Source organism: Natator depressus, chromosome 1 (assembly GCF_965152275.1).
Source record: "Natator depressus isolate rNatDep1 chromosome 1, rNatDep2.hap1, whole genome shotgun sequence".
Taxonomy (NCBI): Eukaryota; Metazoa; Chordata; order Testudines; family Cheloniidae; genus Natator; species Natator depressus.
In genome coordinates, this window is record NC_134234.1 from 190,350,701 (window position 1) to 190,365,231 (window position 14,531).

At 39.8% G+C, this 14,531-nt stretch overlaps 1 protein-coding gene across 1 annotated transcript in view; it reads left to right on the forward strand.

Annotated features, from left to right (window-relative positions):
- MORC1 (MORC family CW-type zinc finger 1) overlaps nt 1–14,531 on the forward strand; it is a 94,057-nt gene that overhangs the window by 70,422 nt on the left and 9,104 nt on the right. Inside the window, exons 21-25 of the mRNA XM_074947128.1 lie at nt 1,612–1,684; nt 2,054–2,165; nt 4,471–4,614; nt 9,172–9,262; nt 11,407–11,457. Coding sequence (XP_074803229.1) covers nt 1,612–1,684; nt 2,054–2,165; nt 4,471–4,614; nt 9,172–9,262; nt 11,407–11,457 — 471 coding nt within the window. The remainder of the gene's footprint in view (nt 1–1,611; nt 1,685–2,053; nt 2,166–4,470; nt 4,615–9,171; nt 9,263–11,406; nt 11,458–14,531) is intronic.

Consider the following 14,531-nt stretch of genomic DNA (forward strand, 5'->3'; position numbering starts at 1 on the left):
TGTTTCTGGACACGAAGGCCTACAGTAATCTGTGAGGGATGTACTGTGCCTTGTCTTAAAGGATACTGGAGGTAGCTTAGTGCTGTTGCTAGGTGACTATGGGAAGAGATTGTGCCCCTTATTAACTAATTGTATTAATCACATTAATGCACTGTCCTACAGACCCATTGTGTTAGGGACTGCACATGTACATACGCAGCCCCTGCCCTGAAGTGTTTACAGTTTAACTGGACAAGGCAGACGAAGGGTAGAAGAAGGAAATGTTATTCCTTTTTTCCATATGAGGAACTGAGGCACAAGTTAAATGACCAGGCAAAGATGCGTTAGATCAGGGTTCAATTCCCATCTCTGCCAGACATCCTGAATCCCGGCTGAGTACATTAACTACAGTCTTCCTTTTGCTTCCTCCTGCTAGAAGTTCTGCTTACAATGGCAAAATGAGTTGGCAGCTAATTTCCCTCCCTCTTTATTTTTAGCCTTTTATCTCTCTTTTCCAGGCAGCAGTGAGCTCTTCCTGTGCATCTCTACCACTACTTCTCTAGGAGCCATTGGTGCACTAAGGCTTTTGTCCTCTGTTTTAAAATGGCAGTTCCTCCCTGTTGTCCCCACCCTGCCCTCTCATGGCAAAGCATCCTAGGGGACACCAGGCAGAAAACAAATACTGCTTTGTTTGTGAGACAGATTTCTCACAGCATTGAAGGGGAACTGTGCCAGATCTGTTCTCAGACAGTGGCCACTCATTTTCTACCAAGGTTAGAGTCCCAAGGGCTTAGTTTGCACATTCAAAGTAAATGGGGCATTGGATGAAACTGCGTAGTACTGAAAAGATCCCTCCCATCCCTGCAAGACATTTGGATTGGGAATGTCATGCTGAACAAAAATCTGAACAACAGATTACATGAAAGGCCACTAACCAGAAAATTACCACTTTATGGTGGGCTTCAAACTGGCAATCAGAATACTTTAGACTTTTCTCTCTTGTTTATAACATGAGAAAGCTAATCAGATCATAAGATAGCATGCTGAAAATGAGTTAGCTTTAGGCCACTACCGAGTTCCTTTCATAGTTGCTGCTATGAAACTTTCTTAAACCCGTGCCTAACAAAGCACAGAGATAGGCCCCCCCCTGTATTTAGTGGGACTGTTCATGAGTTTATTTTCCTGAATAAGGGCCAGAATAAGGCCATATTCAGAACATTTTTAAAATATCAAACTGCTTGCTAAGCAGCATAATCTTTTTCACCAAGTCTACAAAACACATGTTGTTTGTCCATATTTTCCCACTTTTTATTTACATCTGGTTAAAAACAATAGAGAGTTGATCAGTAAAACTGAACAAGTACAACATTAAGCTGAAAAGACAAATATCGAGGAAACTTGTAAGGCCTAATTCTGCCAGTATGATTCTATTGACTTTGTGGGATCACTTCTGACTTATGCCTGTGGAAGCAAGATCAAAATCAAACCCAAATTGAATTTAACCTGGAGTTAACCTACAATTAACATGTATTATATTGTGATTTAACTTTGCTATGTAGATCCATGGCTTTTTAAAAGAAGACAGTTCCTTAAGCTATAGAAAGATAATAAACTAAACTTTATGCGTTTTAGGTAATGGATGAGGATGAGACTGAAGATTTGTCTAAGTGTGGAGAAAGTAAAGAAGTTCTTTGGTTGAACAAAGGTAAAATCAAAAAGTGCTTGTACTTTCAATCTAGACTATGTTTACAGAATTGCTGTGAGTATTTAAAACGACAGTGTACATAAGACGGACTTGCAACTGACACTAGTCTCACTATCATATGACTATTGGGAAATTAGTTAATTGGAAGCAAAATCTTTGTATGCTTAGGCCAGGGAATTGAATATTCACTGGGAGGACAGATTTCCGTTTCAAGGGACGATTGTAAATGACTATCTTTAAAATGATAGCTTCCTTTTTCAACATAAGCTAGTGTTAAAGCATTCTTTAAAGAAATTACTTCAAAGTGGTTTCTAAAGTCAACACTTTTTTTTTCCCCTTCATCTAATGTGTTTTGCTAAATGTTTTTAGGTTCATTTGGAGGAAAACAGAAACAGTGTGACTTACAAAGGTGTATTTGTTTTGATCGGAAGGATGCTACAAAAATAAAGGGAAATAATTTGCCTTCTTCAAAATTGGAAAGGTGAGAAAAGTCATATTACCAAAATGCCAAGTGTCTATTCCAAAATATTTTGTAATGGTGCTGTAGCTAATGATACCAAATGTATTGCAAACACTCAATATGCTCAAAACAGTGAGTTAGGAATACAGTAATGATCTCCCTAGTTATAGTGGTAACTATCAGCTTCAATGTGCAGTTAAGAACGTTTTAGCGTTTTATGTCTACGTTTGTAGTGGCTTTTGCAGTGTGTATATATATATTAAAAACATTTTTACTGATCTTACTTTATCGTGGCTAAAAAGTGTTAATTTCAAAAGACTAACTTTCAGACTTAAGGCCTAGTCCAGTCATCAGTGTAAATTGGCACAAACTTCATTGCAGTCAGTGCAGTTATGTAAATGTAAAATTAGACTGAAAATAAGGATTGCTCCTTAATACTGACTGAAATTGTTCTTTAGCTCTTATTTAAAGTAAAGTGGTAATTCTGTTTAATTTTGAAAAGTTGCTAATGCATAATTGTATTTTACCTGCTCTTAACATTTTTGTTCTAAGTCAGTGTCCTCTGAAATAAACTATATCCACATTATGCTGCTTCAAAATTCCCTTCATTTCCTAATAACTTGATTGATGATAATTCTAGTAGTAAAAACTCTGGGCCAAATCCTGCATGCCTGTTGCACACACAGCTCCCATTCCTTTCAGGATAAAGGCAGCGGCTTAAAAACACAGCACACTACAACTAAGTGGAAGGGGCTAATAAAATAACCTGCTGTGAGGTGTTCACTCTATATATATATAAAAGCCAAGTTCTCTTCCAAGACTTCAGATTCCCTAATCAAGTTACATTATCTTCAGCACCCAGTGTCTTTTGTGTGAAATGAAACCCAATAATACCTTATGCAGCTATAGTAAGATACATAACTGTGATGCTACATGTAACTAGATTTTCACTCAAATATGCATACGTATAAAGGCATGACTCTGCAAGGAGTTGAGCACCTCCTATGAGGTGATCAGCAGTCTCTGCTCTCACTGACTTCCCCACTTGGCAAGAAGGGGCCCATAGTCAGGATGACCAAATGCAATGGAGCTTTTGCCACAATCCTTAACTTCACTGGGTGAGTGGATGAAAGAGCTACAAAGTTTTTCTGTTCAAAACATAAGTAACCTAACACAATTATGTAAGCTCATTGCAAAGTAGACAGAAATAAATCTGAGTAGCCTAAATGCCGACTTTACCATCTCAACCTGCTATAGCATTATTTTAAACAGATAAATATTTTTCTACAATAACAAACTCAACCCTTTATTGCCTACATTGTATCTTTTACTGCTGGGTTAATCTCTATGCTTGATGCCATGTAGCAGAGTGGTGGGAATTTCCTGGTATATTTGTCCTAAAAATCTCAACTAGAAGAAGCACTCGGGATGGCATATAAAGCGGACTCCGTTTTTAATGTCTTTTCTCAAATACAAGTAAAATATATGATGTTGATATAATCTACTCAGCCTATATTGTACTGAAAGCAATAAAATATCTTGATACATACAAATAAAGAAAAAAGGCCAAAATATGTTGTGTGTTAATTATTCAGCAAATTATTTAATCTGTTGCCCACGCTGCTGCTGCTACACAAATTAAGCTATTCAGCTATTTTGTTGATACTTTTGAATCTGCAATGCCAGTTTAATAGTACTAGGGGCTAGTTAAATCCAGCTCTGTGCTTAATACTTGCTCTTTAGTGTAAAATTATGAGTTACCTTATTGATGCCCACATAGATATAAAAGGATCATCAATGCAGCACAACTTGATATTACTGAATTCTGGCTTGCAAAATTTCCTGTTCATTGAAGTTTTCTGTGTTAAATTGTGCACATCAGGTCCTCAGTGCTTTGCTGCAAGTATATTAAGGAGGCCCAATTAGCCAGTCATCCTTTTACTCCTGCTCCTACAACCTGTAGTGCAAGCTTTTTTCTGTTAAGCAGACACCTCCCCCCTGGATGAATGGCCTGGAGCAAGCCATCCATCATTCCCTAAAATCAGAGGAATCAGTCACGATTCCTAAGAGTCTGCACTTTAGGATTAGAGTAGTGTAGAATGCACATCATTTTCAAGCCTGCTGGGGCAGTATCCTCAACATATTTTATGTTCTTCCTAAATCCTTTGGAAAATCAGGATTCCATGCTGTCTCTTTTATTTGTAGCTTACTTCCTTGCTCCCTCTAGGAACTCAGTGGGGGTTGATAAATAAGATGATAGAAAGTATGTTTCTGACTTCTTTTGGTGTAATACTTTAAAATGATCTTTTGTCTACTCTATATCTAGTGCATTGGCTGAAGATCCAAAAGGATGTGCTGAAGGAAAAGTCCAAGTTCCAATGCAGGAGATGGGTGCTGTGGCACACATAGAAGAGTCTTCCCAGTGTATGTCTGCAAAGAAAACCATAGAAACATTAACCTCTCTTTTAAGGTGAGTATTTCGCTGGCTAATGCCTTAACTTGAACAGTTTGAATACTTTCACTGCATCAGAGCAATTGCAGCTATTGATCTGGCCTTCTCTGAGCAGTGCCATAATTTAAGTCTCTATTTCAAAGGCTCAGAAGGAAATCCAAATAGAATCTGAATGCTATGTAGACTGCCCAAAATATTACAAAAATTGGATCAGATCTTCAAAAGTGTATGCAATGCACTTCAGTGTGCCCATCTTACATAGATATTTGTTCTCAGATGCACGTACAGTATGGAAATCTGGGTGTACATAATAAGACTTTTTGCATAAGTTAGGCTTTTGAATATCTGGTCCATTAACTTTATTTCACAATGCAGTTGGTAGAAAATTTAGAAAAATTAAGTTCAGTAAATACTATGTACCATACACTAGCAAAGCTTTTAACAAGAACATGAATTTACTCAGAATGAAATATATTCCTCTTTTAACCAGTTGAGTTCCTGGCTTTTGGTTTTTGTGTAACTATAATTCTAGTTTCCAGGATGTTGGCTCTTTTCCTGTCACACAGCCTCACTGTAATGCCAGATTTAACAGGGTGAAATGAGGGTTGCACTTCTCTGCCTTTGAAACAAGGCGTGGGAGATAATCATTGTTGACCATAGTCCTGTTGGCTGACTATGGACTATTTCACAAGCCACCAGGAAGTGAAAGACTGATTGTGTACCTTCTTGTGGATAGTGGGTTGGATCATATGTGAAGGTGCCAAGTGGGACCAGATAAGATGCCTGCTGCTGAAGAAATGGATCTTAGTGACTGGGGATGTTATTACGCCAATTGTCTACATAACACTTAGCAAAATGATAAAGTAGTGTATGTGAAAAAACTTCAGAGATTTGGATTAGCAAAACTATGAAATTATTTATTTCTTTTTGCATCTATTCAATAACAGTTGCCAGCTGTATCTTTAAGGTTGTGAGTGCACGTATTATATAACTCACTTTGAGAAAGTGAGGAATCTTTCCTAGCTAAGCAGAACAAATATTCAAAAACAGTTGAATGTGCTTTAACCGTCTTCAGAGGAAAGATTGCTAATTGTTACTACTTTTGTTATTTGTGGAAGAAATATTATGTAAAAGAAGAGAGGGGGTGTAAGCACACAGCTAAATCCCTTAAAATATATTCCACCTAAACAAGAACAATGTTAAGTATGCATAAGCCAGTGGCTCTCAACCTTTCCAGATTACTGCGCCCCTTTCAGGAGTCTGATTTTCTCTTATGTAACCCAGGTTTCACCTCACTTCAGAACTATTTGCTTACAAAATCAGACATAAAAATACACCAGTGTCTCAGCACACTGTTAGTGAAAAATTGCTTACTTTCTCAGTTTCTCTGTGTGAAACGTTAGTTTGTACTGACTTCACTAGTACTTTTTATGTAGCCTGTTGTAAAACTAGGTAAATATCAAGATGAGTTGATGTACCCCCTGGAAGACCTCTCCGTAGCCCCAGAGATACATATGCCAGTAGTTCTCAACCAAGGGCACAAGGCAAACAGAAACATGACAAATTAAAGTTAGAATTTAGTGGACAAATAGTTGCTGCAGTAGAACTAGGTGAGATTTTAGCTTCGTACATTAAACCATCTAGTAAAGTTGTAGATCAGAAAAAAGAACAGAAGTACTTGTGGCACCTTAGAGACTAACAAATTTATTGGAGCATAAGCTTTCATGGGCTACAGCCCACTTTATCAGATGCATAAAATCGAACATATAGTAGGAAGATAGATATACACATACAGAGAAGGTGGAAGTTGCCAAACAACCTGTAAGAGGCTAATTAATTAAGATGAGCTATTATCAGCAGGAGAAAAAAACTTTTATAGTGATAATCAAGATGGCCCATTTAGACGGTTGACAAGAAGGTGTGAGGATACTTAACATGGGGAAATAGGTTCAAAAACAGATTGGCAGAGCCAGAAGAGTATCCGGAAGTCACCTACTACAGGACAGGCCCAACAAAGAAAATAACAGAACGCCACTAGCTGTCACATTCAGCCCCCAACTAAAACCTGTCCAGCGCATCATCGAGGATCTACAACCTATCCTGAAAAATGATCCCTCACTCTCACAGATCTTGGGAGACAGACCAGTCCTCTCTTACAGACAGCCCCCCAACCTGAAGCAAATACTCTCCAGCAACCACACAACAAAAACACTAACCCAGGAACCTATCCTTGCAACAAAGCCTGATGCCAACTCTGTCCACATATTTATTCAAGTGACACCATCATAGGACTTAATCACATTAGCCACGCCATCAGGGGCTTGTTCACCTGCACGTCTACCAATATGATATATGCCATCATGTGCCAGCAATGCCCCTCTGTCATGTGCATTCGCCAAACCGGACAGTCTCTACACAAAAGAATAACTGGACACAAATCTGACATCAGGAATCATAACATTCAAAAACCGGTAGAAGAACACTTCAGCCTCTCTGGCCACTCAGTAAAAGACTTAAGGGTGGCAATTTTGCAACAGAAAAGCTTCAAAAACAGACTCCAACGAGAAACTGCTGAGTTTGAATTAATATGCAAGCTAGATAGCATTAACTTGGGTTTGAATAGAGACTGGGAGTGGCTGGGTCATTAAACATATTGAATCTATTTCTCCATGTTAAGTATCCTCACACCTTCTTGTCAACTGTCTAAATGGGCCATCTTGATTATCACAACAAAAGTTTTTTTTCTCCTGCTGATAATAGCTCATCTTAATTAATTAGCCTCTTACAGTTTGTATGGCAACTTCCACCTTCTGTGTGTGTGTGTGTGTGTGTGTGTGTGTGTGTGTATATATATATAATATCTATATCTTCTTAGCGTATGTTCCATTCTGTGCATCCGATGAAGTGGGCTTGAGCCCACGAAAGCTTATGCTCTAATAAATTTGTTAGTCTCTAAGGTGCCACAAGTACTTCTGTTCTTTTTGCGGAGACAGGCTAACGCAGCTGCTACTCTGAAACTTGTAGATCAGAAGTAAATCAAAAGGATAAAACAGCCTTATAATTATCATATGGCTGAAATTGACCAGAAGTCCACTAAAATCACCCAGAGTACTAACTATTTCTTCAGGTGACAGCTCTGCCAATCATAAAAAATGCAATAAAGCCATCCTTTCAGCATAGTTCTGTAGGAAAGTGGTTGACTTAATGTGTTTGTATCAAAAGTAATTGTCTGGATAGACTTCTGAAATGCTGTCAACATCAGATTTTATGGCCAGGTATTCTGCAGATAAAATGAAACTTGTAAGAAACCCATTTCCCTTCCTCATTTGTTGCATAGTAATTGACTGAGTAAAATGGGATCTTACAAGAGCTTACAATGGAGCTGGCATAAATGCTGGACTTCTGTCTTTGATCATGCATATAATTCAGTTGCTGGCGCTAACAGTAGAGAATTTAAAACGTAGGAAACAAATACTGCATAGGAAATATTGAACTATTCAAGAATCAAATGCTCCAAAACAAAGATTACTGGGCTTGTGGTTAAGCCATCTAAATAACAGTTATCAAGTAACACTTTCACCCCCATCCATTCTCCCTGTTTCAGCTACCTCCTTTACCCCCATGTCTGTAAAGGGCAACCACTATCCATTCAGTCAGTGGACTGAATTGACTTTGGAGCCAAGCCACAAGTTCTACAAAGGTTACTGCTTAGTTTGGGCAAGTCACACTATCCCAAGGGCATAGAACACAGCTTCGCCACTTCCCTGGGATGAGTGAATTGGCTGGGAGGGATTTTATTCTGTGGCTTTCTAGATCAGGGCCTGGAGTCAGAACCTTAGTGCTGTTCTTGTCCTTTCCCACTTATTCACTGTGATTATGAAAGACACTTAACCTCTCTCTACCTCAGTCTGCCTCTCTGAAAAATAGGGATAACACCTTTTTAAAATCTTTGGGTATCCTTGGTTAAAAGGGTATCTCTTAGTGTAAAATACTATTCCAGCCCTTTGTTGACATAGTATGGAAGACCTGACTTGAGAACTGCACCAGAATTTCCAAAAATTATATCCAGGCCTCAGGTCCAGTTCCTTAATTTTAGAAACAGTGGATTCCACAATGGATTCTCTGTGGCTGCCAGAGAAATTAATATTGTGTATTATTGTATATAGCTAGTTGAAAAACAGGATATTATTTTTCCCAGCTTGGTGGTGGTCATAAAAACTGTATTTTAAATCAAAATTGCCAACTTTGCAAAATTTCCACTAGCCTTAATATACTGTGTTACGCTTTCAAGCAGTCTTTGGATGTATAGTTTTAATCTTTCTCCACAAATAATATCTTTTTTGTACTGAGTGTGAAGCATTATAGTGCTATAAGCTTTGTGCTGGCATATCTAAAGCACAGTTTGGTTTGTTCCATACAGTCCAATCCATGGTATCTGAGAAAGAGGGGCAAGTTTCTGTTAGGTGTCTTAATAAGAAGCATTCTAACTGGGTCCCCTAGTCTCCACAGTACAAGACTTGAGGTTAAAGAAATCTTGGATACTGACACATAGCACATTTTGTTGAAATTTTTTAGAGAAGTCCTGCTGTATTTTTTGCCAGACTGCAAATTGTCAAGAGAACAGCTTAATTGCATGTCTGCTGAGGATCTTGTATCTATGTTTAAGGTATGTGAACTTGTAGTTTAAGTCTGAGTGTGTTCTAATGGGTAATAGGGTGATTACAGTTTAAAAAGTTCACACTTGTGTTCCACACTACAGTAGCTAAGAACACAGCATTTCTGAATCCCAGGATGGGGAACATCCTGATTTCTTAAATACTACTTCATGATAAATGTTTGTAAATTTTCATAGTGACCACTGTGTGGAGCCTTTCTTTTCTAAGGTCACTGGTTTGAATCTGCCAGATTGATGATAATCGCAAATAACCTGAGAGCTGTTGTATGGAATCATGTGAAATTAGGTGTTCTTCAGTGAACAGATGTCCACATCATAAAATCACTCCTCCTGTTGCTGCTCATATAATATTTAAAAACTGGGGACCAGGGAAGAAGACTCTTCTTAAATACACTGATTTTAATGCATCCAGGTATCTTGTTTAACTGTGTGGTTAAGAATTGGGACAGAATTGTAGGGGTTAGCAAAGTTTTACAAGCTTAGTGTGATGTATTTTAGGTATTTTTTTCCTATACAGCAATTTTGAAGATAAATTTTAGTTTTCAGAGAAAAAATATTGCAGTTTGAAGTAATATGTAATAATGGTCTGCACAATCTCTTAAATATGAAGGGTTTGTTTTATACAATGTTGTTTTAGCCATGTTTTTCCCAGGATGTTAGAGAGACAAGATGGATGAGGTAATATTTTTATTGGACCAACTTCTGTTGGTGACAGAGACAAGCTTTCAAGCTTACACAGAGCTCTCCTTCAGGTCAGGTTTTGTTTTTTTCTGTGAACCAGTGCCTAAGCCAGTGGCCAGCACATACTGCTAGGAGCCAGGTCCTGCATCCACTGAAGTCAGCAGAAAACTTCCATTGACTTCAGTGGGCTCTGGGGCAGACTGTTGAGGACTAAATAAAATTGACTTAATAGTGCATATTGACCTGGTCCCACAAACTAGGTCTGTAAAGGACACCATTGGCCTCTCCTATTTTTAGGAAGAGAAAATATACCTTTACTCCCATCCTTAGTTCCTTTGAAAACAAAGGGAGATTAAGGTGTGGAGTAAAATACATGCACGGGAAGTAACTCTTAGGTAGAATCAGACCCTAAGCTTGCAATGTTTCTGTCCAGACTGGTTTCCATAAGATGACTTCTTGCTCTCCTCCCATAGTCAATTTGTCATGTATGTGTTTCTGAAGTTACTTTGCATGACAATAGGAAATTTATCAGAGAGAACAGGTACCATTCAGAGAAGTGGTAGTTCAACCTCATGCTGTCCCATGTAATTAAAGATTACCCCTGACTTCTAAAAATAGGTAATTAGGTTTGGAGTGGAATGACTTCTTCCACAGTTGGGTTGCTTACCTGCAGCTTTAAAATGGCAATCAAGGATCAAATACCCCTTGCTTTCAGTGTTTGGATCACTTGCCCCTGACAACTAATTGAGCTTTAAAAATAAATACAAAAAGTTTCTGAGAAAATGCCTCCTGCATATTGGTAAACTTTCTTGGCATTGCCAGCCAGATGTGCCTACTACTAGGGACAGCATATTGGGAGAAAAGTCAGCAGTTGGTTATGTTAAGTCCATTTACGTATAGGTAGAATTTTCTAACATTTGACACAAAGGAACTCTGCAATACGAGTGATGTTGCTCTCCAGCAATTAGACTATAGAGAAGATAAGAAGACCTAATATTATAGCTGGCTAGAGGAGTTCTCCTTTGATCAAGTGATAAAGACCTATCTTCTTAGTACTAGAGGATGGAACGTTCATCAGGTGTGTGTGACTCATCCCATCACTGTTTTTTGCACCTTTATAGAGTTTTTACACCTCAACCTTACCTTAAAGATGTAGGTGAATAACTCAATTGTGAGAAAAGTTTCACTATCCTCCAGTGGGCACTAAAGATTTGCTTTGCCTCTTCGGAGCTCTTGCAACAACTCTCGGAAACCTGCATTTCTCTTCTCCCAGGTCCTCCTGAGTTGGCTGGCTGTCTTACTCTGATCCTTGTCCTCCTTTTTCCTAGTTTCTGTATCTGTTTGTATTTAGCTGCTTATTATTACACAAATGTTTCTTCACTCCTGCTAAGCTTGTGCATAAGCTTAATATCCTCACTATATAAATATTAATTCTGCTTTATTTATAAAAATAGCCAGAGGGGACTTCAGAACAACTAAAGAAGCCAGCATTGTGCTGCAGCCAGGTAAAACTATTTTATGTAATTCATTTGTATTCTAAACTGATGTTGCATCAGATAGAGTAATCTTTTTTGTGTGTCAGTTTCCAAGGAAAAGAGCATTCTTTCAGATATAGTCTTGAATTAATTACCAGCAGAACATAATACCCAAGAGAGACATTCTCCTCAAATGGTATACAGTGCATAGAAAAGGTTAAATTTAGGTTAGTAAAATGGGGTTTACATTTTGCCTTCAATTATGCCCTTGCAGTACTTTTGAAGTTATTGCAGTCAGAGGTGCTTATTGGCATGAATAGGCTTAGAATTTAGCCCACTTCTTCTTTGAGTGGATGCAGACCTGTATTCCACTCAGGTGTGTGCAGGCCCAGCTCACCGAAACTAGAGAGATTCACTTAGCAGCACCCATTGGGGCAGTGCTCACACCCTGCCAGGACTACTTGAGGCCTGCACTGCTCCAACTCTCCTCAGTACTTTCTCACTGCCCACAGTTTGAGTTGGAGTGTTCTGTGTGGTATCTTAGCTCACACTTCAGTTGTTCACTCAGAGAGTTTACTCTCGATAGTTTGTATATAGTTAGTAGTAGTACCCTTACTACTACTGTTAGATTACTTAGATCTACTAGTATTAGATTACTTAGTGTAATAGTTGGATTTTACCTGGTGCAAAGCCTTTGCTAGCACTGTCAAGCACTGTCCCTCATGTAGAGTAGCTATCCTCAAGAGTAATTTCCATGCTCAGTGGTTATTGTGCCTAAGAGGAAAGTGCTCCATTTGCAGATCCTTCAAAAAGAGGATACTGGTGTCTAGAGACTTATGCCTGGCTCAGCACCCTGTGGAGCAAGCCATGAGGCCTACTTTGGTGTTGGGATCCTCCTCAGATTGCCCGACCCCTCAGCAGGCTTTGATGCCACCGCAAGACTCTGATTCTTCTCCAAAGGGAAGAAGAGATTGTTCTCCTTCCTGTCCACCCGAGAAAGAAGGCTCAGAAAACTGACCGTAGTCACTCCAAGGCTCAGGGAGATTCTTCCTCCTCTTCTAAGAGGAGTGTTGGCCAACATCAGGATTCTTCTAGTACTCAGAATAGAGCTGGGCTGTCTTCCCACTCTCCAGTACCAAGACGATATCATTCTAGCACTGTACCATAGACTCCAGTACAGTCCATGGGGTGGCTGTTGAGTCCGGTACTGACAACATCAGTCTCAGCACCGACCCTATCAACCCCACAGGCTTATCAAGCAGCCTCATATTTACTTTGTCTCTCTATGCTAGACTCACCTGTGATACAGGAGTCCTCAGCTGTGTGGTGTCTTCTGCAGTCCTGGGACTATCAGATTTGATTGCATCAGAATACAGGTTGTTGCTATGGTCATCTCCAATGCTGTTTAAAAACCAGACTGCAAAGACAAGATCAGCTTCCGTAACAACACTGAGAGATCCATTGTCAGTATCAGTTCCGTTATTGGCTCTGGAGACCATTTCATCTTGTACAGGCAGGAGCTACAGATTCGGTACTGGCCTGTACTTCAATACTGATATCCTTTCCAGTACTGAGTGTTAGTGTTGCCTCAATGACACCGCCAGTTCTCCAGGCTCTGGCTTCTGTGCCTTCATCGGTACCAATGTGGCCCAGGGCTTGAGACAAGTCAGGGCATGTGATGGCTCCACCAGGGGTGGCTCCTCCGTTCCCTTCAGACTATTTGGAAGATTCCTCGCATTTGAGTTCAGAGTCATCTTCTGCTTCTGTTTTTCTGTCCAGGCACCAAGCTCAAAAGTTTTGAGAGCACCAGGGAATCCCCATCAGCACTGAGATCAGTACGGTTCTCGCAGTAGAGACGCAGTTTTTGGCCTGGTTCCTGCTAGCCACCAATGCCCTGGCTGTGAAAAAAGCAAATGCGGTCTTGGGATGCATCAGGCGAGGTATTTTCAGTAGAGATAAGGAGGTTTTAGTACACTTATACAAGGCACTGGTGAGACCTCATCTGGAATACTGTGTGCAGTTCTAGTCTCCCATGTTTAAGAAGGATGAATTCAAACTGGAACAGGTACAGAGAAGGGCTACTAGGATGATCCGAGGAATGGAAAACCTGTCTTATGAAAGGAGACTCAAGGAGCTTGGCTTGTTTAGCCTAACCAAAAGAAGGTTATGGGGAGATATGATTGCTCTCTATAAATATATCAGAGGGATAAATACCAGAGAGGGAGAGGAATTATTTAAGCTTAGTGGACACAAGAACAAATGGATATAAACTGGTCATCGGGAAGTTTAGACTTGAAATTAGATGAAGGTTTCTAACCATCAGAGGAGTGAAGTTCTGGAATAGCCTTCCAAGGGAAGCAGTGGGGGCAAAAGACCTATCTGGCTTTAAGATTAAACTCGATAAGTTTATGGAGGAGATGGTATGATGGGATAACATGATTTTGACAATGAATTGATCTTTAACTATTCATGGTAAATAGGCCCAATGGCCTGTGATGGGACGTTAGATGGGCTGGGATCTGAGTTATTACAGAGAATTCTTTCCTGGGTATCTGGCTGGTGAATCTTGCCCACATGCTCAGGGTTCAGCTGATCGCCATATTTGGGGTCGGAAAGGAATTTTCCTCCAGGGCAGATTGGAAGAGGCCCTGGAGTTTTTTCACCTTCCTCTGTAGCATGGGGCACGGGTCACTTGCTGGAGGATTCTCTGCTCCTTGAAGTCTTTAAACCATGATTTGAGGACTTCAGTAGCTCAGACATAGGTGAAAGGTTTATTGTAGGAGTGGGTGGGTGAGGTTCTGTGGCTTGCCTCGTGCAGGATGATCATAATGGTGCCTTCTGACCTTGATATCTATAAGTCTATGAGTCTATATCACTTCCCTCGGTGGCCTTTATGGAACTTTTGGGATGTCCCTCAATTTTCAGGGTTCGATCCTCTTCTGATTCCAGAGAATGTTGCCAAACCCTCCTGCTGTCTCACTTCCTGACGCAACTAGGCTGGAGACTCATACTGAGGTTGCTCCTTCTGAGCTGGTACAGCCTAAGCCTTTATTGCAGGAGCAGACGGGGTCACTTTGGGCCTACTTCCTTCTTCATCTTCCTCA